Source organism: Parasteatoda tepidariorum, chromosome 5 (genome assembly GCF_982258835.1).
Source record: "Parasteatoda tepidariorum strain Cologne lab strain chromosome 5, Ptep-v5.0, whole genome shotgun sequence".
Lineage (NCBI taxonomy): Eukaryota > Metazoa > Arthropoda > Arachnida > Araneae > Theridiidae > Parasteatoda > Parasteatoda tepidariorum.
The window spans coordinates 57,785,661-57,812,079 of NC_141759.1; the positions used below are offsets into that span (position 1 = coordinate 57,785,661).

General features: G+C 26.1%; 1 protein-coding gene across 1 annotated transcript; it reads left to right on the plus strand.

The window, feature by feature from the left end:
- The first annotated feature begins 218 nt into the window (after nucleotides 1-218).
- Nucleotides 219-23,893, plus strand: pkaap (A-kinase anchoring protein pkaap). Its single transcript, XM_043052699.3, has 14 exons — nucleotides 219-523; nucleotides 2,423-2,572; nucleotides 5,328-6,005; nucleotides 7,820-7,918; nucleotides 8,922-9,000; nucleotides 10,641-10,764; nucleotides 11,698-11,834; nucleotides 13,864-14,008; nucleotides 14,095-14,206; nucleotides 17,121-17,295; nucleotides 18,281-18,357; nucleotides 19,857-19,909; nucleotides 21,408-21,532; nucleotides 23,178-23,893. The coding sequence occupies exons 1-13, from the start codon at nucleotides 490-492 to the stop codon at nucleotides 21,516-21,518; spliced, it is 1,974 nt and encodes a 657-aa protein (XP_042908633.2). The 5' UTR covers nucleotides 219-489; the 3' UTR covers nucleotides 21,519-21,532; nucleotides 23,178-23,893.
- Nucleotides 23,894-26,419: the final 2,526 nt, after the last annotated feature.

The following is a 26,419-nucleotide window of genomic DNA, read 5'->3' on the forward strand; positions in this document are numbered from 1 at the left end:
CCTCCAAAATCTTAAAGATAACATCATTGATACTTTATAGCTCTATTTAATAATAAAAAGGAGTTATTGCGTGTACTTTGTTAGTTTTTTTTTTTTTCGCTATGTCATAATTCCCAGCAGATCACCGAGGGGAAGATTGCTTCTAGTGAAAATAAACCTTAAGAATATCCCAAAATATAAAACTGAATTAGAAATAAGCGTAAAGACAACTAAACTCCAAACTCAATGTAAATATTTTTTATTTGATGCTTTAACTAGAAATTCTGATTGACAACAAAATAGTTTTGTTTTTTAATAAAGTCTATATAAAAGTTTATAAATATTGAAATGAAAAAGAGAAGTTATAACGTTCCATTATATAATTTAGATTCTGATTACTTTCATACATTTATGAAAGTAATTGCTTTTTCAAAGTGTGTTGGGGTGAATTAGTTAAAGATTAAACATTACTGCATATTATGCAATGAAAAGCTTTAGGACAATATCAGAATGTCTTTTTTTCGCCGAAAAAAGAATAGAGCAGGTCAGTATGGTAGAACACCGAGGAAAAAAAGTTCTTTTTCTGAACGTTTTTAACTGATTTATCAAAAACACTGCCCCTTTTATGGTCACGATTTTTTAATCTATCAATGTTTTACATTAAAAATGAATACTAAGTTGCATATTTTAAAAGATATTTTTTTATTCTTCTTCGTGAGCTCGTTGTAATACTATTTAATTTATTATTTGAATATCTTAAAAGAATAGCTGGCGAGAAAAGTATGAAGTTTCGTAATTTTGTTTTTAAAAAAACTTCGATGATCTATCGAGGCAGTAATCTTATTTTACTTGAAAAACTGAACTGAAAAACATTAACGTTTAAAATTAATGAATTCTTTTCTAAAAAATTCATATTTTTGTGTAATTTTTAGGTGCGTAGGTAAGGTAAGATTTTCTGTATGTCTTTTTCCGCCAGTTATCTTTAGAATTATAATAAGTTTTCTTCCAGATTAACAAAAGATAAAAAGCAACATTTCGGACAAATTTTATTATTTAAAATGAATAAAACTAGTTAAATGTAATTTTTGTTAATGAAATGAATATTTGTAGAAAAAATTAATTTTAAGTATAATTCTTTAAAGTATTATTTTTTGAAATATGTGTTAGCTTTTGTTTTAAATTTTGTTATTCTTTACATTAGACTTTTGTAAATCAAATTTTTAAAAAAGAATATTGGGATGATGTTCCTACTTCCAAAAAAATATAAATAATCATTTTTAGGTGCATATAATAGTGTAACTCTTTAAAATAACTAGAATAATGCTTATAATAAAGATTCTCTAAATCATTGTGATCTTGTGGCAGAATCACGGCGACATTGTCGCTGAATGTTACAAAGTTCTTGCAGAAATATTTTTCTTTTGAAAAAAAAATTACTTTTCTTTTCTACAGAAATTTACACGTAATATTTGAATCATACATACAAGTAATAACTTTTTGATGCGCTGAATTTACGTCGATAGTCTCATGTCGTCGTCGATAGACGTCATAGATCTCAATAATTTCTCTACTTATGTGTATAAATATCAGCAAGAGTAATAATTAAATTAAAGATCCAATCTTTTTAAATAATTGCAATTTATTGTTCTATTCTTATAAAAGCAAATTTTTGAAACCAAAGTAGTAAAGTTCAAAAAATTTATTAATACTGAAATAAATGTTTTTGATCTGAGCCATGTGATTCTTTAATCGGATTTGTGCAAAATGTTAATGAAAAAAATATACAAAAATATATAATTGCTAAGCCCCATCCAACATACCTAATCTCCCCTATAGTATGAAGCTGTTCTAACAGTGTTCAATTAGATTTTAACTTCACATAATAAATTAGAGATTACTCCATAATTTTTACTTAATTTATTTGATTTTTATCCTAAGTCTTTTTATCACTTTCATTTTTCTTTTCCGATCTTTATCATTCAAAATATTAGTAAATCTGTGAACTTTTTTATCTTCTTTTAATGCTTATAATTAAGAAAAATATTCTGGACAAAAACAAAAAAATAGACTTAGGTTATGCTTTCTAGAATTAATATTTTACGCCTTGGACAAATAATTGATCATATTTCAACGTTGTATTCTTTTCACATTATATCATATTCTCTCTAGTCATTTATGGATATTTCGATATCTTTTTCTCGTATTAATAATCATAGATTTTCAGAATCTAAGAGTTGAAGTTTTCTTTATTTTTACCTGAAAACAGCAGCCATATTAGAATTTGCCCTACAATTAAGAGTATTTAAAATAATTATTGAATATCAATGTATTTAAGAAAATCTTAAGTAAGTCATTCTGTAGTTAATCAGTCGAATCAATTATATTGTATTTGATAAGCTTATTTGTAATGAAATTTTATTAATAATCTTTGATAATTTTGCAGATTCTGTCTTACCCAGAACTAGTTCCATATCTGTATATGGACAAGGTCGATCACAATCTTTACATAGTGCTAAGAACTCTGATAAGACATCTGATTCTGGATCATTTTCAAGCATTGACCTGGAAGACAGACCACATCCTCTGGCTTTTGGTAATTTTTACTTTAATTTAGCGTTAATTTTGATATATTATATCTTTTTTTAAATAATAAAGTACTTAATTAGTTTTATTGTCGGCAGTTTTAATTTAATAGTATTTATGATTATTCAAACTATTGATTTTTCAACTAAAGAAATTACTATTAGCAATGATCCTAGTGTTACGTAATATAATTTCAAAACCACTGTTCTAATCTTTAAAAAAACATGCTATATATTGTGGCCTTTTCTTTTTCTACTGAAATATTTATTACTGTATATCCCGGTGTATAAGTCAACCCCTTATTTTTGATTAGGAAATTGGATATTTCTGTATGTTGAGTGTATGAGCTTAACCGTTTAAAATAACCAAATTTAAATGTTTCTTAAAATTTAAAAAAAAAATAAAATAAGCATATTTCTTCACATGAAAAATATTTCATATTGTTCTCTTTGGATATGATACATTTGCCCGCAAATATAGATACTATGAAGTAACGAATAATTGACCACTATTCGATGTTCTGCCCTCTTGCCAAATATATGACCGAATACTTCGCTAAATATTCAGCAAAGTATTTTTGGGAAATGTATTTTTCTACTAAGTTTTTATGTGGGAATTTGAGTAGATTTACTGAAGAATAATCTAAACTCATATTTTTTACTATGCATGATTATAAATACTTTTTACATATATTTGTTAAGTTCTAAAACTTGTTAATTTATGTTCTGAAAGACAATTGGGAAAGCAAAACTTAAAGAATTGAAACTAGATTACTTAATAGTGTAAGTTTTGTTCCGCTGATTTTTTTAAAAATAATTGATAACTTTTTTTTTGTTTGGTTTGTTTTTCTGTTTCAATTACAGCACAGCATTTTAACAGAGTCTTTCTTATAGACTTAATTCTTTTGCTATTACTTTTCCCTGCATGGTTAGATAGCTGGTATGCTAGGAAAGTGTGATTCTGAATGTTAAAGTAACATCTCAGAACTAAGAACAATTTTTTTTTTCTATTTCTCTTTTGCTTTTTTTATCAGCACTTTTATTATGGCAGCTTTTTTTAAAGAGTTCTAATGAACATTGTTCTTTTATGATCACTTACTGAGCTTTTCAATGTTTAAATTTTTTGTTTGAGAATTAAGAAGGATTTTTGTTTTAGTTTCTACCTAGCTTTTTCTTTTTTAAAAACTTTTGTTTTTATAAATGTTTTCATTATGAAACAGCAATTAAGAAGGTTTCTATTAAATTTTATACTCCACATTTTTCTTCAAAATATGGTGATTGGAAAACTGAGATGTCTAGCTTTAAGAATTTATTTCAAAAATTAAGATTGTTTTTTATTTTGTCTATTTTGATTTTGTATGTAATCCTTTTTTTTTATGGAATTTTTATGATAGCACTGCATTTTTAAAAGTGTTTCTGGTAGACTATATCTTTTTTAACTTTTTATGGAGATTTTTTTTAAAAAATATTGTATTTAGCAATTAAAGTTTCGTTTTAAGAACTAAGAGGCTATTTTATTTCCCTTTTGTCTTTATTTCAACTTTACAACCTTTTTTTTCTTAATAGTGGTTACTTTTTTTTTTATTTCTCATAATATTTCTAATTATCTTCAATATTTCTATTATAGTTTTCTTTTCCTTTACCTCATATCATATCGAGATATTGCTAACTTTGGATTAATTTTCAATAATGACTAAACTTATTTATGTATTAAATATAATGTTTGTTAGTGGTTTTATTTAAAAAAAATTTACTTTTCTGCTGATTTTTTTTTTTTTTTTTTTTTTTTTTTTTTTTTTGCTGCATATGCAGTATTTGACCAAATCCCTATTTATTACATCTCTGCTATGAAAAACCCCTTTAAATTAAGATGTATTAACAAATGTAGAAAATCCGAATTCTGCGGCCGGAAGTGAAGGCAATTTTTTGTGGGACTCAGCAGATAATGATGAAGTAGAATCCTTTGCAAAGTGGGATCTGTATGATGACACTGCTATTGTTATTGAATCCGACACAGATAATGTTCTTGGATTTTTAAATTTGTAACTTTATAGAATATTTTATGACAGTTTTCATTGTGTTATATTTTTTTAAATGCTCTAGAATAAATTTTCTAGATTTTTTTTATTCTTAATTTTTTTTTCTGGATGTAATTTAAGGGATTGTTTTAAAAAAGAACCCTCTATGTAGAGAAAATATGATGAGAGAAAATGCAAAATTAACTACGTGTAAGATATTAAAATTTAAAATAGTTCTAGAAAATGGTAAATTGATATAGAGTAATTCATGTCAATTTCATTGTTTATAAATGCCGATAATTTACAATTAATGGATGTCTGACTTTATTATCGGTGTAAAAGTCTACTTTTTTGCTTGTATATATGGTAATATTTTCTTTTTAGTTCTAGCTATGTTTAAGATTTTTATGATAAGCTTACCTTTTAACTAATAACTCCCATGTTCCATTTATTATATCACTAATATAAATTTCTTTATTATTTTCCCTTGTATTTTCCTATCTTTATTTCTTACCATAATAGTGAACCTGTGCACTAATTTTTCCTTTGAATCTAAGGAAATTAAATAATAGTTTCAATTATCTAATATCTGGAATTTTAGACATTTAAATTTAGAAAGGGAAGAAAGAACCTACTGTTTTTATTGAAGTTTAAAGAAAAATAATAATTTACATATCTTACTGTTGAATTGTAAAATATCCATATGTGTAATTGCTTTTTATATTGATTTAATCAATTTATTTTTAAGCTGAGGCCACTTATGAAGATTCTTTGCCTATGAAAACTAAATCCAGACTTTCTAAGGATTTGGAAGAAGTCCTAAATGATAATGCTGCTCTTGCCTATTTTATTCAATTTATGGATGCAAAGGCAGCAAAACATTTAATCAAGTTTTGGCTTGAAGCAGAAAGTTTTAAAGTATCTCTGGAGACCAAGAGAAAGACTCTTAAACAGCCAGTTCCTCAAATACCCTGTGATCCCAATGTTTGTGCTGCAAATTCATCTGGCAGTGGAAGTAGTGGCTATACATCAGACAAATCTGAAGAGGTCTTCCACTTGTCTAGTCAAACGAAAAACTCCCTAACTTCAACTTACCATAAGCAAAATGGTTTAAGTATAGGTGCAAATTCTGGTGATGCTAATGTAAATAAAAATGTTTCTCTCGGTGTCAGGGAAAATGTATGTGATAACTCAATCAAACATAAGTCAGTGACGCAGCATCTTTCAGTTGATTCCGGTTGTGAAGTTAAATGCAAAGAGCATTTTTCCAGCTCTGAAATTTCTTGCGTAGACTTTATTGATGACAATAAACCTGATGTAAATAATATTGAAACATTGTGTGAGTCTTGTGTGCAAGAAACAGATGTGATGAATAAAGAACAAAGTTCTGATGTCTTAAAAGAAGGTCTTGTGAAATTAGAAACTAGTAAGCAATTTTATTTTTCTCTTTTAACACTGTGATGTTGCATGTGATGTGATAGCTCTAAATATTTTTATGTACATTATTATTAACCCCTTTCTTCTCGCTTGCGTGAAAATGACAGAGTGAGGTTTCGCCCTCTATTTCTCGCTCCCGTGAAATTTCCGGGCTGGAGTGTTTAGTAGTAACGTGCCAATAAGAATAAAACTAATTCATTTCTTTTGCCTGGAAAACGTTTTATTTCTCATTTTACAGTACCAGGATATTTTTAAGGTAATTGTAGATAGTTAGTTCATTTTAAACTAGATGCCATCACTAATCTATCAGCATCTACTAAAACAGGGCTGTCCAACTGCAAAGAGCCCACGGGCCAGAATTCTGGTGACTAATCACCTGGGGAGCCGCTGTTTGAAAAAGTTGAACAATAACCTCTTATACAATAACAATTAATAGTTGAATTATTACTTACAAAACAATGGAACAGAAGGATTATATAACAATTTGCTTGCATTTTAATGGGAAAACTGAGGCCGATCAGCCTGAATAAGAAGTTGGCGGGCCGCCAGTTGGACAGCCCTGTACTAAAAGAAAATCGGCACTTTTATGACCGTTTTCTTGAAAATTAACCGATTGTTAAGGGGTTAATGTTGCTATTTCTTAGATATCAAATTTTAAGAATTTTGCAAACTTACTTTTTAAAATACAGTCGAAACTCGATCAGTCATTCCTGCCTCTTTCAGTTTCCTGTATGTGTCATCTTGTTTTAATTTTCCTGTCACTAATGCTGTCCTTATGATAATAACGCTTTTTTCATTACTTTTTTAAAGCAATCAGAATCCTGCCTTAATTGTTCAAAAAGTTTGCTGGCACTTAAAACAAAATTGTCATAATTTCATTTTGAAAAGAAACAGTATAATTGTGACCTTAAATGAGTTTACCAAGGTGTGTAGCATTTTTTAAAAGTGCTAAAGGTGCTTATTTTTGATTTACGTTTTTTAAAAGCCCTTGAAGGTGCTTTTTTTATACGGGGTTTGTAAAACTGCTTAATTTTCTATCTGTTGAAAAGTGCTTTTTTCTTTATGGTGTCGATTATCATTCTAAATTACAAAATATACATGATTTTCACAATTTTCTGTGCAATATTTATCAGAAACTAGTTATTTTACCGGGATTATGTAAAGCTTTTGATAATACTTTTTGAATTTTATTGATTTTATGTTTATAAATTAAGAACTTTAAACAATATTAAAAAAAAAAATTATCACTGCACAGATCCTAAGTATGACATTTTTTTTTAATTAATTAAAAATATTTTTTTAGTACTTAAAAAGTACTTAAAAGATGCTTATTTTTTGTTGAAAATCTGGCAACGTACCCTGGTTTACACATTGAGATGAGATTGATACAGTTACAATGATAATAAAATGTAGTGACCATGGATGGATGTTAAATTTTTGATTGTTCTAAATGTGACCTAGAAAATTCTTGTTCATTTGGAAAATGGGTAGGGTTTAATGAAAACTCTTGCTTTAACTAAAACTTTACACTAAACTTTCATTTCAGTTAAGGTTGTGATTAAATTCAGTTTAACGAAAACTGTAATTAATAGAGTGATAATTTTTTAAGGGTGAACTGAAGGTAATCAATACACATTATTTGATTCATAGTTAACTTGTTATTTTTTTATAATTATTAAATTTTTATTAGATGGGCCTGGGTTCGCTGTTCATTTCCATATCTTATGATATTTTGCACTTTTCTTTATGTCAATTATTTAAAAATTTATTTTGTATTTTAATTAACAATTTCTTTCACTTTAGGTGTAGAGCAAGATGCTATATCAATCTTTTCAAAGTTCATTGACTTAGATGCACCTTCTCCTATTGATGTTTCTAATGATCTTAGAGAAGCAATAAAAAGTAAAATATAATTTTTACTTAAATTCCAATAATTTATTTTATATTTGACACTTCTTTTCATTTGAGTTTCTGTTAATGTTTGAATGACTGTTTTTCTTTTTAATTACATTATTTTATTCATAATGAGTTTTAGAAAATTGATTCAATTTCTGATTGGAGAAAATGTTTTATTATACAATATTGAATTGAAATATTTAATTTCATTCTTGTGTTATGATTAAAAATGTTAAGATATTTAAAGAAGTTCTGTTTGTATTAAGATGGGCAAACAGTTTAAAAGCAAGAATGAAAATAGCTTTGCACAGCATATATATTTGATGTGTATATGCTTTCAAATCTAATTATGATATATGAATATGATCTTTAAACTTTCTTTTTCTTACCTTATTTTTTAATTATTCCTTAACCTTATTAAAAATATGCATTTTTTTTTCCTTAAGTGACCATTAAAAAACATACAGTCATTGTCTTAAGTATATTTTACTGATATTTTCTTATTTAAAAATTTCTATTTTTGGTTTAAAAGCGAGAATCAAAATAGATTTGCACAGCATATATATTTGATGTGTATATGCTTTCAAATCTAATTATGATATAAAGTCATTAAACTTTCTTTTTCTTATCTTATTTTTTAATTGTTCCTTAACCTTATTAAAAATATGCATTTTTTTTTTCTTAACTGACCATTAAAAAACATACAGTCATTGTCTTAAGTATATTTTACTGATATTTTCTTATTTAAAAATTTCTATTTTTGGTTTAAAAGCGAGAATTAAAATAGCTTTGCACAACATATATATTTGCTGTGTATATGCTTTCAAATCTAATTATGATATAAAATCTTTTAACTTTCTTTTCTTACCTTATTTTATAATTGTTCCTTAACCTTATTAAAAATATGCATTTTACATTTCTTTCTTAACTAACCATTAAAAGACATACAGTCATTGTCTTAAGTATATTTCACTGATATTTTCTTATTTAAAAATTTCTATTTTTGTAGATAATATATTATCAACAGAAATTGATACAGAATGCTTTGTTCCGGCCCAAAGATTTGTTGTCAAAAAAATGGCAAAGGAGTAAGATTTGTTTATTTTTTTTATTATAATAATTTTTTTGTATTTGTGCTGTTTATGAAACATAATTGATTAAAAAAAAATCTAAGTTAATCTCAAAATAAGAAATATTATTTCTTTGAAAAAATGTTTTGAAAGCAATAAAGCACCAAAATTTAATATTGATATCATACTTATTATTTATATAAATTTGTATTACACTATCTTTTACTAGAAAAACTATATTATTGTTATTTCTTAGTTATTATAAGTATTAGTTAGTAAAAATCATGAAAAATTAAATCTTTAAACAGTTATAATTAAAATCACTTTATAGGATGTGAGTGATGTGGGGAAGAAGGCACTCAAAATGCCTGTGATGAATACATGCCCTTTATGGCCAAATAATTCATGTTCAGCCTAGTTTGTAATTAACAATAATATATTCTTAGTAATGCCTCAAGCAATTTTTTTTTTTAATTGGTGTAACATTTCACTTTAAATTGTTTATAAAGTTACATAAAAATTTAGATTTTTTTTAAACTTACTGCATTTTCTCATGTCAACACCCTCTGACTTCTTCAACTCTTAGTTGAAGGTTTTTTCTTATTATCAGGGTATCCGCGCACTTGGAAAGTCATGAAAAATCATGGAAAGTCATGAATTTCAGTATTGAACAAAATTTGTCATGAAATGTCATGATTTTTACTATTTTTTTAAAAAAAGTCATGGATTTTGGTCTTCGAAAAATCTAATTTTTAAAATGGATTTCCCCCCTCCCCCCAATCCTGTTCCAAATATCTGAATTTCTAACAAAATCACCACTCAGTCATATTTTATTAGAATATAAAATTATCTTATTGTGTTCTTTAAAAATTATGGTGTTCTTTAAAAAAATTAAAGGAAAAATATCATTTCTAGAGCAAGTTATCTTTTAAAATCTCTTTAAGATATTTTTAAGATTTTTTTTTTTTTAATTTTATCAATTTAAAATTCTAGTTGAAGCAAACCAGTCATTGGTGAATTTTTTTTTATTCCGAAATGAGAACAGAAAAATCAGGGATATTTCATTCCTTTCTGATGAACAAGAAAAGTATCTTTAGAATATAATTCTGCAGGAAAAAAATTATTTGCTTTTGTATTTTTTTCAGCTATTTTATTGATTCAGCTCTTTTTTTGCTCTGTTTTTTAAATTTAAAATCAATAAATATGAAGATACAGAGTATAACAGTTTTGGTTATACTTATCATTTCAATGAATGTTATTATAATGCTTTTTTAAATTTATTGTTGTGTTTGTAATAGTATAGTTTAAAAATAGTAACTTCGTTAAGTCATGAAAAATTCTTTGAATTAATCATGGAAAGTCATGAATTTGAAAATCAAAAATGTAGCAAATACCCTGTATTATGGTGTCTAATTTGAAGCTTAATCATTTGAATAAAAATGTCTAACCGTAATCTCAATGAACTAATTTCAAAATATGCATAGAATACCTGATAATTATGTAAAATTTTAAACACTTTTACTTCATAAATTGTTAATTCGCGACCATTCTGAATATTATGAGGGACTAGAATTTTTACTTTTATTTTAATTCTTGGTTACGAAAAGATGTGTACTCTCTATTATCATTTTATAAATACAATAATTTATTATTTGCAGATTTTATCCTATATTTTTACGAAGTAGCTTCCATTGCAAACACCAAATCGATGTTTTGACCAGTGGAAATGTTTATTTAGCTGATGTTCTTTACAATGACTCTGCTCTATTCTTTTTTATGGAGGTAACATCTAATATTAATTTTCTTGTTTTTGTTTAAGGAAAAATAAATAAATAAAAATCTGACCATTATTCTTCTGTAAATCTCTTATTCACTATATCTTTATTCAGTATATTTTTTTGAAAACATTCGTTACAGAAAACGTTCAAATTTACTTCCAATAACTTTAAAATAATGAAATAGTTCCTCGTAATGACATCTTGGTATGACGTATATATGATAATTTCCTGTGTTTGTAAAAGTTGTTTCTTCTTTAATCAACCATTCCCATTGAGATCATTAATTTTGGAAATTTTCATATTTGATTTTTTTCAGTAGTCAACTTATGGGCTGATATACCACGAAATTGTTAACTCATAATCAAAAACAGTGAGTTGACTTATACTTCAGGATGTATTGTATTTATTTATTGTTTGCTTTATATAGCTAATTTTGCAAATGGAAATGTTCATCAATTGAATGGTAAATTTCATTTATTTTATCGATAAAATTAGTTTCTTTCTTTGGAAACTTTACTATATTTAATTTATTAGTTGTTAACATTCTTAGAATGAAGTATACAATTTTTTATGTTTGTAAATTAGTTTTAAATTTTTTTTTCTTCTAAATTTTAAAGTTTAAGGGAGAGAAATCCATTATGTGTAATTTTCAGGAAATAGTAATTACAACGGTGTGCATGTTCATATCGCTCAAAGTTTTTTTTTTTGTTAGACAAAATGAATAAATCTGTATAAATTAAAATGTTGTATTATTTTTATTTAAAAAATCAGATTTTTAAATCTTGAATATGTCTAAAATTAAGAAATGACTAAAAGTGCTGCTAAAAACTCATGCTGTCTCTGCATTTTCAATTTAATTATTCTTTATTATTTTTTTTAAATACTTCTTGCCAAATAAACTGTAAATTTATTTAATATGATAAATATTCCTTTTTAGTTCATGGAACAAGAAGGGGTGAGACATTTGGTTGATTTTTTATTAATGGCAGATAATTTTCAAAAACATTTACGTTCTCAAAAAGAAGGTTATGATGGCATGCAAGCTCAGACTGATGCTATGGTTATATATGATAAGTAAGTGTATTTTTTTTAAATCAAAACTTTAGACATTAATTTTGTTGTCTTTTAAGTGTAAGTAAGATATAATAATAAAATCTTGGAGAAATTTATTAACTGGACAGACTTTATTTAACTGGGACATTTTTACATTCAACTATTTAGCATTGTAATTTCTCAAATTCCCTGATTTCCACTTAAACCACACAATCCATAGAAACATCTTATTGACTACATAGAAATAATGGTTTTCTTTTTTTCTTCTTTTTTTTTACCGCAAAGCATTTTACAGAAATTTGAGATTGTAGCTTATTATTATATTGCCTTAAACCCTTTTAATGCTTTTTGGTTAAAAGACTTCTTCTTTTGTTTGTATTGGGCAGAATTTGCTCTTTAAAAATGTAATAGTTAGGATGCTAATATAGGAATTTTTTTTCTTGATTATTTAAGTTAATACTATTATTTTTAAAATGTATAAGCTCTTTAAGACTATTTACCAGCCATACTGGAGATAATATTCTGCGATGTTTTACATGCCATTATTTTTTCCCACGCTATATTTTCATTGAGTAAGGCAGGGTGCATTTTTTGTTGTTAAAAAGTTTTCAGATTAAAGTTCAGAAAAAACTAGGACTAATAAGCATAAGGGGTTTAATTTTTTTAGATGTTAATAAAATTTCTTTAACAATATGAATTTGAAAGCTGATCAGTCTGTGTAGGGGTCAAGGAACTAGCCTTGCATCAGAAACGTTCTGGGTTCGAATCCTGAGCAAGGCATGAATGTTCTTTCATTCTTTGTACTATCTGTCCTTACTTTGGAAGCAACATTGGTCCACCTAATATGGTCCCTCTAAAAGAGTGGCCAACAAATCTGCCCTTTAGATGCCTGTATTACGAAAGGTTGTTCTCCAGGTGGTCATTGAAAAAAAAAATATGTATGTAAATTTAGAATGTGTAAATTTATTTATCATGTTTGTAGTCAAGGTAAACAAAAAATTTTGTAGTTGCAATTCAGAGTTTGGCAAACACTTGATTCATCGAATCAAACTTAGCACTATGAATAATTTTTTAATAAACTAACCCTGCATAGATGTTCTATTACACCTGTATTGATTATAAGAATTTTAAAAAAAAACTTACTTACTCTGATTTGATCTGTCCTTGTGCATAAATTATTTCAATGATAATAAATAAACTTTGATGGCTTTTGTTTTAAGATTCTTTATGTGCCATATATCCATTAATTAGTCTAAAGTAATAAATACAAATGATAAAGTAATAAGTAGTAATTTTACTTGTTTGCAGGATATATGTACTGTGTTCTCCCTAAATGTTTTTAAAAGAATGGCCCACTCTGCCTGCATTTTTACAGGAAGAAATGCACCCTCTTTGTAAAAATGTCCCTCCTAATTTTTTTAGAAAAAAATGTTCTTTTTTTTATTTTAAGATAAGAAATTGCAGTTGTAGACTCCAGAAACTGCAGATTATCATAAGTACTTCAAATTATTTATAGGCTAAATTTATTTAAAATATTGTTTCCCCTATTTATTTGAATATTTTGAACTCAGTTTCGAAGCGCACTAATCTATCTAGATACAATTTTCAAGATAAGTGCTCCTCAAAACAGTAGAGTCCTTTGTTTTTGAAAAAGCACCCTGCCCTTTTCTATTTTTAATTAGATCTCTAGATCTGTATACGTCTTTTTTAAGGGCTGAAATATTTCATTTTGTTTTGTTATAAATAGCATAAAAAGCCTTTTTTAAAATATAGATAGCAGCTCTCAAACAGGATATGGATGTTTTTGACTATAATTAACTCAATAAGAAAGAAAATAAAACAAGATAGGAAGAATAATTTGTTGCAAAATGCTGTAATCGGAACCCATTTTAATTACAGTAAATTTGTGTACCCAAGTTAAATTGTTTGCAACTTAGCACATCAAACAAATTATAAAAATTTTATACTATCATGTTTAAGATGTTAATTATCAGTTCTAAACTCAATATCAGCTTTTTAGTAAATATGTTATTGTTTTTGTGATTTTTAGGTATTTTTCATTGCAAGCAACAATACCATTAGGTTTCAGTGACACAATACGCTTTGAGGTGGAAATGAACATTTGCCGAGAAGAGGGTCCAAATCCAGACTGTTTTATAAAGCCTGTAAAAATTCTCACTCAATACCTAGAAAAGGTTAATAATATTTTGCATTTTAAGTTCGTCATAGTTTTTTTCTTATTTAATATGTTTTATGATTTATAAATATTCTTTTTTTCCAGACCTATCTTTTGCAATTCCTTAATAGCCAATTATATTTCAAGTATATATCTGAATGCATTATTATAATTCAAAATGATGGAACTGATAATTTACCTCGACAGAAGTACACTGGTAAGTAATGAATCTAATTATTCCTCTTATTTTCAATAATGTAAGTATTTGGATTCAATGTATCATTTTATCTATCTTATATATATTTTATTTATTTATAATATTGATTTTTTTGAAATTGTTGTTATTCAGGGATGAGTTTTTCAATTGTTTGACAGAGTTCCGTCCTTATGTAACACTTTTTTTTACCTATACTAGCGTTTCTCAAAATTATATTCACAAACTTTAAAATCACATTGTGATCCATATTTACTTGATTTAAAATTATACAATCCGATTAATATTCACGTGATTTAAAATTGCACATTGTGATTCTTATTCATGTGGTTTAAAAACACGCATTGCAATTCATATTCGAGCAATTTAAAATCTCACATCAAAGTTCATATTAATGCAATTTGAAAATCACGCATCAAAATTCATGTTCACACAATTTGAAAATCTCACGTTGGGGTGCCTACTGACACAATTTAATCATGCATAATAAGTAAGTGCGATAAGTTTTTACGCAATTTTTAAAAAAGAATTCTTGCATAGTCTTAATTAAAAGGGTGATAATTTTCTTTAAATATGTACTTTTTGCATACATTTTTTGTGGCTCAAATTTTAGCATTTTTTCTATCATTTAAAATATGTTTTGCAGATAACATTTTTAGATTTCTGTGTTAATCATTTTTGGATTTTAACCAAATTCATCCCTGTATTATTATTATTATTAAAAATATTTTATTAAGATGTTATTTGTCAAAAATTTAATAAAGCTTATTTCATATAAGTAAGCTTTATATTAGAAAGCTATATTTCTATTGTCAGAAAACTTATTTTCTATTGATATTTTTCTTACTTAAGTTCTGTACTTTGCAATAGTTTTTTTTAATATTAATTTTCTTATTACTGTTTTTAAGTATTTCTATATTTATTTATCTAATTAACAATTTTCAGTTATAAAAGTGACTTGCAAAATTTTTGCAAGAAGGAAAAAGAGAGTGCTTATGTTTGACTGCACCTTTCATTAAATCTCATTTCCGATGAAAAATTTAAGGTATTCTTTTAGAAAGAGAATTGAATAAAAACTCTTAAAGAAGTCATAAAAGTTGAATTTTAAGGACTGAAATATTTATATTTTTAATTAAGCAAATGATCTTCTACCATCATTTTCAACCAGTATATTTAAATATAAATGAAGATTTTGTTCAAATGTCGTCTGACTTCTTTTATTTCATTTGTTTGAAACTTTTTTTAATTTTGCACAACTGCAGTTATAAATGCAATTTATTGAAATGATTATTTTATCCTCTTAATTTTTATCCCCTTAATTTTTATCCTTTATTTATGCTTAATATCTTACTATTCTGATTAAATGAATGAAAATACCATATTAGTAACTTAATAAGTGTAGTTACATAAGATCCTCACTTAGTTTATGCTCTCTGCCTGTCATCTGTAGCCCACCTCACTTTTGACGAGTTCACCCACCAGACCTGTTTCCACTACTTTTCTCTAAATTAGCTAGCATTTTTGCAATTTTTTAAAAGCAACCTGAAAACTTACACATCATACCTAAAGAATAACCAGTATCAGTATTGTCAGTAACAGTAATTGAGATTTGAGTTAAATAATTCCAACATCTATTACAATTGTTATAACAATTTCACATTTTAGTGAAACTTCCATGCTTCTATCTTCATTCAACGATATTTCTTTGCTCACAAAATCTAATATTTGGCGTTACAAATAAAAAATCAAAGTTGTCTGATGAAAATTGCATAAGTGTAAATAAAATATAGTTTGGATTTTCATAAAATTTTTCTTGATATACCTGGAAAAGTCAGGGAATTTTTTCCATGTAATTGAGTGGAAACCTTGGTGCAAAAATTTCTACTATGTTATTTAATTTGGTTCAATGCTTCGGTTTTATATAGGAATAACTTTAGTTATTGGATAGTAAATTCTTTAATGTGTTTAGGTGTCCTCTTCAGAAAAAAATGTTTGTTTTTTTTACTTTGTCCAATAACTTCTCTTAGTTATTCATATAAATAGAATTATATAAAACATGCTAATTTTCATGCTGTTTTCTTGAAATGTCATCAAACTGCCCAGAATTTCAATATTTCATTCTGTCTATCTTAAAGTCTTGTAATCACACCCTAAGGAAAACATTTGGAATTTGTGCAATTAGTTAGAGCATAGGAATTGCGCAATGAATTTTGTGTATTTTTACCGAATACTTTAAAAGCACTGAACTCCAATCATATTTAGTTTTGCAAAAATCACAAAACCACTCTTTTTAAGTTTAGTTCATATAAATGACTGATATTGAGAAATAAATCATTATTTTATTATATTGAAGTTTGTTTTTATTTTTAGTACTTAAAAACAAAACTGTCGTTCGAAGTTCTGTAAATAATAATATAAATTTTTAGAGTAAATTAACTATAAAGGAAGCTAATTTTCATGCTGTTTTCTTGAAATGTCATCAAACTGCCCAGAATTTCAATATTTCATTCTGTCTATCTTAAAGTCTTATAATCACACCCGCAAAACATTGCGAATTTGTGCAATTAATGAGAGCATAGGTATTGCACAATGAATTTGGCATATTATTACCAAATACTTTAAAAGCACTGAATTCTAATCATATTTAGTTTTGCAAAAATCACAAAACCACACTTCTTAAGTTTGGTTCACATAAGTGACTGATATTAAGGAAAAAAAATCATTATTTTATTATATTGAAGTTTGTTTTTATTTTTAGTATTTAAAAACAAACTGTTATTTGAAGTTCTGTAAATAATAATATAAATTTTTGGAATAAATTAACGAAAAATTTTTATAAGAAATTCCACACCATATTACTATCTTAGCACTACAGACAAAGGATATATGCATTCATTTAGAATTTTGCATATTCCAGGCAGTGATAGTGGCAGCGAGCAGAGTCTTCCTATCTCCTCTGTAAATACACTTTTAGCCATGGACAGCAAGCAACTTGGGACCACCAAAGTCATTAAAAACATTGATGATCAAGACATGAGAATAGATACTCAACAATTCAGACCTGATACTCTGTGGCAGAGACCTCTGGCAGGGTGAGTTACTGTTCTCAATTTCAGACTTGCATTAAATGATTATTTAAAGTTTCTTAAGCAATGTGTTTTAAGTTCTATTTTTGTTACTTGAAAGGCTTAACGCACCTGTTGCAAATTTTATTTGTACTTTCATTCATTTTTTACCGGAGTTCCTCAATCAATCCTGTCCTCTAGCATTTACATCGAATCTTAAATTTTTGTTCTTTATTTGTACACATTTATGGGATTGTGAGCACATTTTGTTACATTAAAGGAAATTACATTTTATTATTTGACTTAGTTCCTTTACTGCAAATAGTATAAATTATGCGTTTTTGTGATGTCGTTTATGGGGAGTTTTTTGTATCAATCATTAAATGAAATTTTATGTCTTCGGCTTAAATTCAAAATTTCATTTTTCGTGTTCAGTATACAAAATAAAAAGCAGGCTAAACGATTTTGCATAGTAAGTAACTAAAAAATATTTTTTGTGTGAGATTATCTTTGGAGAAACCTGTTGTATAATTGATGAAAAAAACTTTTTTTTAATAAATAGCTCCAAAGATATGGGAAAATAACAGTAAAGGGACTAAATTTTTAACCGCTCCCCTTACTAAACTATTCGAACCATATTTTCTAAATTGTGAATGTCTCTCATCATTAGAGTATCAAAAATCCTACTTTCTTGGAAAAAGATGTATGTTTATCTACAAAAATACAAGTTTTTGTATGTTTCATAACTTATAATATTATCTTCACAACTTAATTTGGATATTTAAGGTTAGACTCTCACATCATTATTATTACTTGTTAGTATGTGAAAATTTGATTAATAATTCAAAAGTTATATAGGTGTTCTGTTTTTAATTTTGCTTATTATACTTATGTATAAATTGCCTTAAAAAAGTTCAAATCTGGTTTAAATTTTCAAACTTGCCTCTTAAATGTAATGAAGATTATATTGTGTTATTACTATTAAATAATAATTTTAAAATTTTTTTCTCAGAAAACTTCAAATGGCTCATGTTGATCATTTAGGAAGAGTTACAACTGAATTTGAACCTGAACCAGATAGGAAAAAAGGTATAACTATTGATTTCATTATTTTATTAAAAATTTTAACATGATAAAAATAATCACTTTTTGTGGTTCTTGAATTTTTTTATAATTTAGTTGCTGTTGTGTATGAATATAAAAGATAATACTCATTAATGGAAAGCTATCGTAACCCTAATATTAATTGAAATCTCCTTAGACTCATTTGGTTTCTTTTCAGGTTGTCAATTTAAAAACTAAGTACTACATTTTTCATTATGTATTTTTGTTATTGTTATGTAACATTTGAGGAACTTTACAACAGTATCAAAAACAAAAGTACTCTTGGAAAAAAGACACATTGACTCGTGGACAATTTTTGTTTCATTAAATGGAGATTAAAGGCAGCAAACAGTTATTTAACATTCAGGCACAGCTGAACAGGTGATAAAAATGGCAGTAAAAATGAACTGGCATAAAACAAATTCATTCATATAAAAACGATCTCCTAAAATGGCAATGATCAGGGCTGATTGTGCTCCGGAAAAAATCCGGATTTCCGGAATTTTCGTTAACAGTGATCCGGAGATAGAAGGTCCAGACGTTTCAAAAAATCACAGATAACAGAAGTTTTCGCAAATCAAATTTTCAAAGGTGGAACTTAAAAACACAGTTTATTTTATTTGTTTGTAAGGGAGAGCCAGAGAAATACTTTACAAGCTTATATTCATGATTAATATTCATTTTTTATCAGTAAATAGTTGTTATAATCATAAACTCAAGAAGGAAGGACATATTTGAAAATTTTAATTACTTCTCCAGGTCACCATGGGTATGAGTAAATGGTATAGGTATGTGTAAAATTTGAAATATATTTTAAGTAAACTGAGAAATATTGAGAAAGAGGGAAAAAAAACCTTGTTTAAATTTTTTTTCAATTCAAACTGTTTTTTTTTTTTTTTTTTTAACTCAAGAAATTTTCCGGAATTTTGACTTGGCCTCACAATCACTCCTGAATGATTAAAGATAATGTGCCGACCGGCCTGTGTAGGGGGCAGGGAACTGTCCTTGCATCAGAAAGGTCCTGGGTTCGAATCCCAGGCAAGGCATGGATGTTTCTCTCTCTCTCTCTGTGTACTATGTCCTTTCTCCTTTGTGTGTGAATGTAACCCGCCCTATAAACGGGTTGTGGTTGTGTGAATGGCGTGGCAGAAGTCGAATTAACCAAAGTTGAATGAATATTTACATTAATGAAACATTTAAAATACTCCGTCCATTACATGTTCTGTCAATAGAAAATCTCCCTTCTTAAATATAATAGCTTCCGAAGTGCAACGGTGATTTAAATTTTCTTCATACTTTGGTAACAAAGAAATGTTTTTGCTTATTATTCCATCAAAAGTATTATTATTGCTATAGAGAACACTGAGACATTATCTTTAAACTAAACATTAAAAACAAGTCTTTTTTAAATACAATGTTGTTATTGTGTAACAATTTTTTTTAAATTTATGATATCATTTATTTACTAACCTAATTATTTTTAGAATCTAAAATTTCCAAAGCTGTTAAGAAACTAGTCAATTGGGAAGAAGATAAGGTTTGTTTAAATTATTATAATTTAATGATAATTATAATGAAATATTTAATATATTATTTTAATGATATATTTAATGATAATTATAATTCTAGTATATGTTTTTGTTACCTATTTAAAAAATATATATAACTGCTCAATTTTATCTTTGTTTTAAAAGCTTCATTTTTATAATATTTTTTTAATAAAATTGAATTTAAAATTGAAAAAGTGCATGGTGACTTATTTGTAAAGAATATGTTAATATTTGGTATTTATTTAATATTATTATTTACTCACTTGGTGTTTATTTAATATTATTACTTACTTGTATCTTTTTTAGGCTCCCACCATTTTCTCCCATTAAACAAGCATTGTTTTCTTATTTTAATTATTACTTACTTCTATTAAGTCATTCTTTTACTAACCGGTTAAAATTTTATTTTTGAAATTGAAATTTCAAAATAATGTTAAAAGGTATATTAAAATTACTAGTTTTAATCATTCAAATATAAATTATTGATTTTATATTATTAATATAATTTTATTATTTTCTCATTATTGTCTTAATACATTTTTCCCCTTTTTCATCTTATTTTATTTGTTAAATAAGATAAATGTATATTTTTGTTATTACTGTAATTTTGTTGCTTAATTATACAAGATAAAGATGTAAATAAATGCTAAAAAGTGTATTTTAAATTATTAAAAATATGTTTTTAATAGTATAAGTTTCATTTAGATTATTTTATTTATTTAAATTTGCATTCGCTACAATTTTTATGCTTATTAATTGAAATTTTAACATTTAATGTTAGTAATTAATAATTGAAATTATAACTAATTATTAAACATACTGTAAAGCATCAATTATCCACAAGGGCATTATCTGGGAGTTCAGCGAAGAGATTCATAATTATATTGCATAAGTTTGATCATCAAATTTTTTTTTAATGTAACTAAGCACTTTTATGAAGTATCTGGTCTAATGTTTTCTTTATGATTAGAGATTTAGGTGTATAACAAAGATTCATTTTGTGTTCTTGGTGTTTTTAGCTCTTAAAATTACAATTTTATGATTAAGTCCGTTATTAATTTTAAAAAAATTTATATCTCATCGCTTTATTTTATAGATTATAATTTTTGTTTCACTTCATAGTGTGCTTAGCTTTTAAAATTGTTTTATTAAAATCTTTTTTCAACAATTAATGTATAAATTATTTTTCACTATAATTCATATGAACTAAATCTCAAATTGTTGTGAAACTAAGTCTGTCCTTTTCTTCCCTCATGTAATGTTATTACAATTGTATTTCTGTAACTTAAAATAATCTTAATCCAACCAGAAAATATTTATAAGGTTGTTAATTTCCTTTTACTTAAAGTTCAATTGTTTTTAAAGAGAACATGTAAAATTTATTAAGTAATATTTTAATATTATCTTTTAAAAAGTATTTAAAATGAATTTTTACTTTGTGAAGAATCTAGTTTTAGTTATGTTTTAAAATATTTTATTTAATAGAACCAAGAAGATATGGCCTGGAAAGTTGCTGAAATGATAGTAAAAGATATTTGTAGCGTAACAATGCCTACTGAATTCAATAACTGTCCAACTCAAGATGATCCTTCCTAAAATTATCTTTAGTTGTAAGTTCATTATTCTTACATTAACGCCTGTATTATTTCTGAAATCAATTCATTTGTTGAAGTTAGTAACATATAAATTTTTTTTCATTATTTAAATTATTTTTAACTACTCCTGTAGGAAAATTTTTTTAGGATTTATTTTTAAATATTTTTTTATATAGTTGAGGGAGAAGTGGACTTTAATAATTATCATACTATAAGTGCCAACTCTCTCAATGCTTTCAAGAAAATCCCTAATTTCTATGCCATCTTTGTGAACCTTGACAAATGTACACATTTTTCTATTTTTGTAAAAAACATGAAAACTTCTTAAAAAATGAATTATATTTTTAAAAAAATAGCTTCTTTTAAAAGGTAAACAGCTCATAAAAACAATAGCATTTAGCTTAATATGATTTTATTGTATATTTTTCCCTTAAGAGTATAAATGTCATAAAGATGGAGCAACTTACTATAGAAATGTTTCTTTAAATGCTTTTAATATTCTATATTTTTGTAAAAAAAATTTCGTTTTGAATTGTTAAAGCTAGGAATACATCTTTGTTTACATAAATTGTAAATTATCATCAAAATGTGTACTATTTTTAGTTTATAAATATATAAAACTTTTAAATTGTTAATGTGTAAAATCCAATGAAGGACACAGTTTTGTGTGACAGGCATTGTTCACCCATGGTCACGAGTACCGAACCTTAAGATTTTTTTGTTTTTGTTTTGTTTCTGTGCTGTTAGTCTTTTTTGAGTTTTAGATACTATATAAGTACAAGTATCTAAAGAGCAAGCTTCATTTGCTTAAAAATACTGTTAAATTTGCTTAATACTGTTATTTAAACCTAATTTTAGTTTTCAGATTCTTTGTTGTGCTTAATTTCTTACCAAGTGCTAAGTGTGATTTATCCATCTATGGTTCAGGTGCAAAAAAAAAAAAATTTCTATGTCTTTAACTAATGATCACATATAAAATTAAGTTTAACTGCAGTAATTAAGGCAAAAATTTTTTGATGAAGAATTTGTTTAATAAGCAACAACCTCATCAAAAGAAACAAGAACTGTGCAAACAAACTTGAATTTTTATTAAATTAATTGCATGTTTATTATTAATTAACTTTGACTCAATTCTTCTTGCTCACATCAAAATGACGGTGTTAAGTTTTACTCTCGTACCTTTGATATTTCCTGGCTGCATTGGTTAAAAGTAATGCGTCAAAAAAATTGAAACAATCTATTTCTTACGTTCATAATCATGTTTATTTCTCAATCTATTAACCAGATGGCAGTAACAGACTACTTGTAATGTGTTTAGAGATAGTTTATTTTGAACTAATGGTCAGCTCTCACATTTGTATATTAAGGATTAACCAAAAAATCAAAAATTACTACATATATAGTGCTCACACTTAGATATTATTTTCTTGAATAAGCTAAGTTGGCATTTTTATGACTGTTTTCTTCAAAATTATGTAACCATTAAGGGGTTAATGCTAATGTTGTATTTTTATGTAATTTTTAAAAATCCTAATAAAATTTTTTCAGTAGGGTTTTTCTCAGGGTTAAAAAAACTCAGTTGTCCATTGGTGATTCTTTAAAATATGTAGTTATTTAATATTCTTTTCAATATTCTAATCGCTAATTTTGATCATTTCAGGCCCACTTTTATGGTACAATGTGTACATAAAAAACAGTTTTTGATGAAAAACGGGGTAATAAATAAAATTGTGATGTGATATGGACTAAAACCTTTTTGCCAAGTCCAGTTTATTTTAGATGCTGTTAAAAACTTTGTCTACTTGAGTTCAAGTCACAAGTTCATCTCATTTGTATTCGGGGAAAGAAAGAAACTCATTTTTATGTTTCATTTAGTTAATGTAGCTCATAGTTATTTTAATGTTGAACATAGTTGCCAATTTTTAGTGTACAATGATAAATATTTATTATATTCTTTTTCATATTTATGTATTTCAAGGATATAGTTGCAAACATTAAAGCAAAGTTTATATTAGTTCACAATAGCTTGTTTTATATCTATATAATCTTGTTTATTTTTATAATGAATCATACTCGTTATCATATGTTTCTAATTTTCTTTTTTTCCTTGCATTCCATCTGATACTATTTTTCCGTTTTATTTCATATGTAACATTTTCTATTTATTAATCTCAAGCCATGTACTCATAGGATGGGCTTTCAAAAATATTATCTTTTTATAATAGTGAGGAAAGAATTCTTTGTGGGTTAAATAAATAAAATAAAATGTTATACTCTGTGTAAGAAACATAAATATTTTTGATATTGCTCTTCTTATAGGACCAAAGTGATTTTCTTTTTAGGGTTTTACTGGGTACCTCTCTCATCCTATTAGGAGGGCAATTATAAGAAATAATTACTTTCTCAAGTATAATTTTTCTTTTTTTACTCTAATTCTTAAATTTTAAGTGTAATTCAGGAGCAGAAAATATTTTCATGTTTAAAAAATATTATATATACCCAGTATATATATATATTATAGTATAGCTTATCTCTTTTAAATCATTCTATAGTAATGATTTTAAAGGAAAAAAAGTGTTTTTTTTTCCCAACCTATGAAGTTTTAGTTATTCAAAAGGTTAATTTAAATTTGGCTGCTAATTTTTTACAAAATTGTTTTATATTTTCTACCAATATGATAGCAATACCTTCATTACTTACATACCTGCTGTCTCCAGTTTTTTACGACTATCTCCTGTTTACCCGTATGTTTTCATATTTCTCCGTAGTTAAAGAATTATTATTATTTATTTTAATTGCCGATAAAATATCCGCTGATGGCTAAAATAATTATCTTATTCCTCAATAGATGGTGCAATCGCCAGTACTGACGTTGAGTGCTAATACTTTAAGTAATTATAAATAATAGTTCAAAAAATCGTCTTTAGATTAAGATTTATATACATATTTTTTGCTTCGCTAAATGTAAGTGTTTATATTATCCCCAATTTTGAATTTCTCTTTTTGACTTACATGATTATGCATGATGTATTAAAACACTTTACTCTTAAAAATGTCGCTAGTAAAATCTCCGTTATTTTATTTCTCCAATATTGGCAGGTATGTTCTTATATTTAGTTTAATTTGTATCTTAAAATAAATGTATAAAAAATTTTTTACTGTGTTTAATCATAGAGTGTAAAATAACACAATAGTGTTATAACACTATATCTCTATTATTTTAGTTATATATCTTGCTACAGTTACCTAAAAACTGAAATATGTTAATTTGTGTTTTATATACATTGCTTATAATATAGCTGCTGAAGTTTTTAAAAACAAAGGAACATATGTAAGAGTCAATATGATTTATTTCTTACCTTTAATTGATTTTTCATACATTTCTTGATGTACTTTAATCCAAACTGAAATAGGCATGGAATCTGGTATTTAAGAATAATTATATAAATGCTCAGTGATCTGAAAAAAAAATGTTTTCTTTCGTTATATTTCAATGTAAGTGTCAAAGTGTAATAAGCTGTTGAAATAATTTATTGTATTTTATTTATTTTACTTTGTTTAAATTTATATTTATTTCAACTTTTCCAAACGCAAATGTGTTTTTCAAATATTTTTTAATAACTTGTTTGTTTTGAATTTTAAAGATCATTTGCTAGTAAGTGGGAATAGTTTCCTTTGCAATATTCTTGAAATAAATTAGGAAGGGTGGGTGCCTGTTTTATATACTTTTCACCGTGTGATATATTTTTTATGAAAATTTTTATGCAGGTTTGAATTTAGTTAAGCCTAGAAATTTTCAAATTTTTTGCTCGGCACCTTGAAATATTCAAGAAAAGTGTGATCTCCTCTAAACTACAGGTTTTCTCTGGAAGTGCAGAGTTCATTATGTTTTGTAATGGTTAATGTGATCATAATGTTTTGAGTTTTTGTGCTTACAATTTTGTTTCTATGCTTTAAGAAAAGCCCATGTCTTTTTTTTTTTTTAAACGAAATCTGAAAATTATATGCTGTACCTTATATGTCACTTTTAACAATTAAAAGTATCTGCTTCTCTTTAAGTAATAAATTGAACTAGTAAACTAAGTTTGTATTAATGATGCAGAAGAAAAAAAATAGCAGTTTGGTTATGTATTAATACTTTGAGCAATGCATGAATCTTTTTTATTTATCCAAGTTAGTCTGCATTAGAAGTTGAACCATTTTTAATACTTTATCAATAAATTCCATTCTTCTGTAACAATTTTAGATTTAAATATATATTACACATAAACTGTTATGTTTTAGCTACTGTTACATTTCATTTAAGTCATTCCATATCACATTAAGTAATCATCATTATCATTGTCTACTGCAATAATAAATATAATGTTAAGTTGTATATTTAATGTTTTAATTTAACCAAGTCAGTGTCACTGAATTGATATGTTTGTTAGTTATACCTCTTTTTTTTACATCGACATCTATTTGTTTTTTAACTAGTTTGTAATAGCTAATAAATTAATAAACGCTTTCTCTCCATGGCTCTTCCTTGCCTTTAAAAAAAATCAGGCTCTCCGAGTAAACCTGTCAAAAATCGCTGATTTATTGCAGCAATTAAGTCGAAATTGGTAATAAGTTATTGATTTAGCATTTTCAAGAGTGTTTGCTTAAATGTGTTTATAAAAACTTCTTTTTATGATAAATTAGTTTAAAACTTAATTTAAAAAATTACTTTTCATAACAAATCAAAACTTATTATTTTTACAAATGATTTTAATATTTGTTTGGTTATTTTTTCTTTGAAAACTGTATGATGGCATTTCACGAAATATAGACATTAAAAAAAGCTGAGTGAATAGATAAATTATTTAAGTGACATTTTTGTGAATGCATGTTAAAGTTCTCATGTTAAGAATAGGAAAT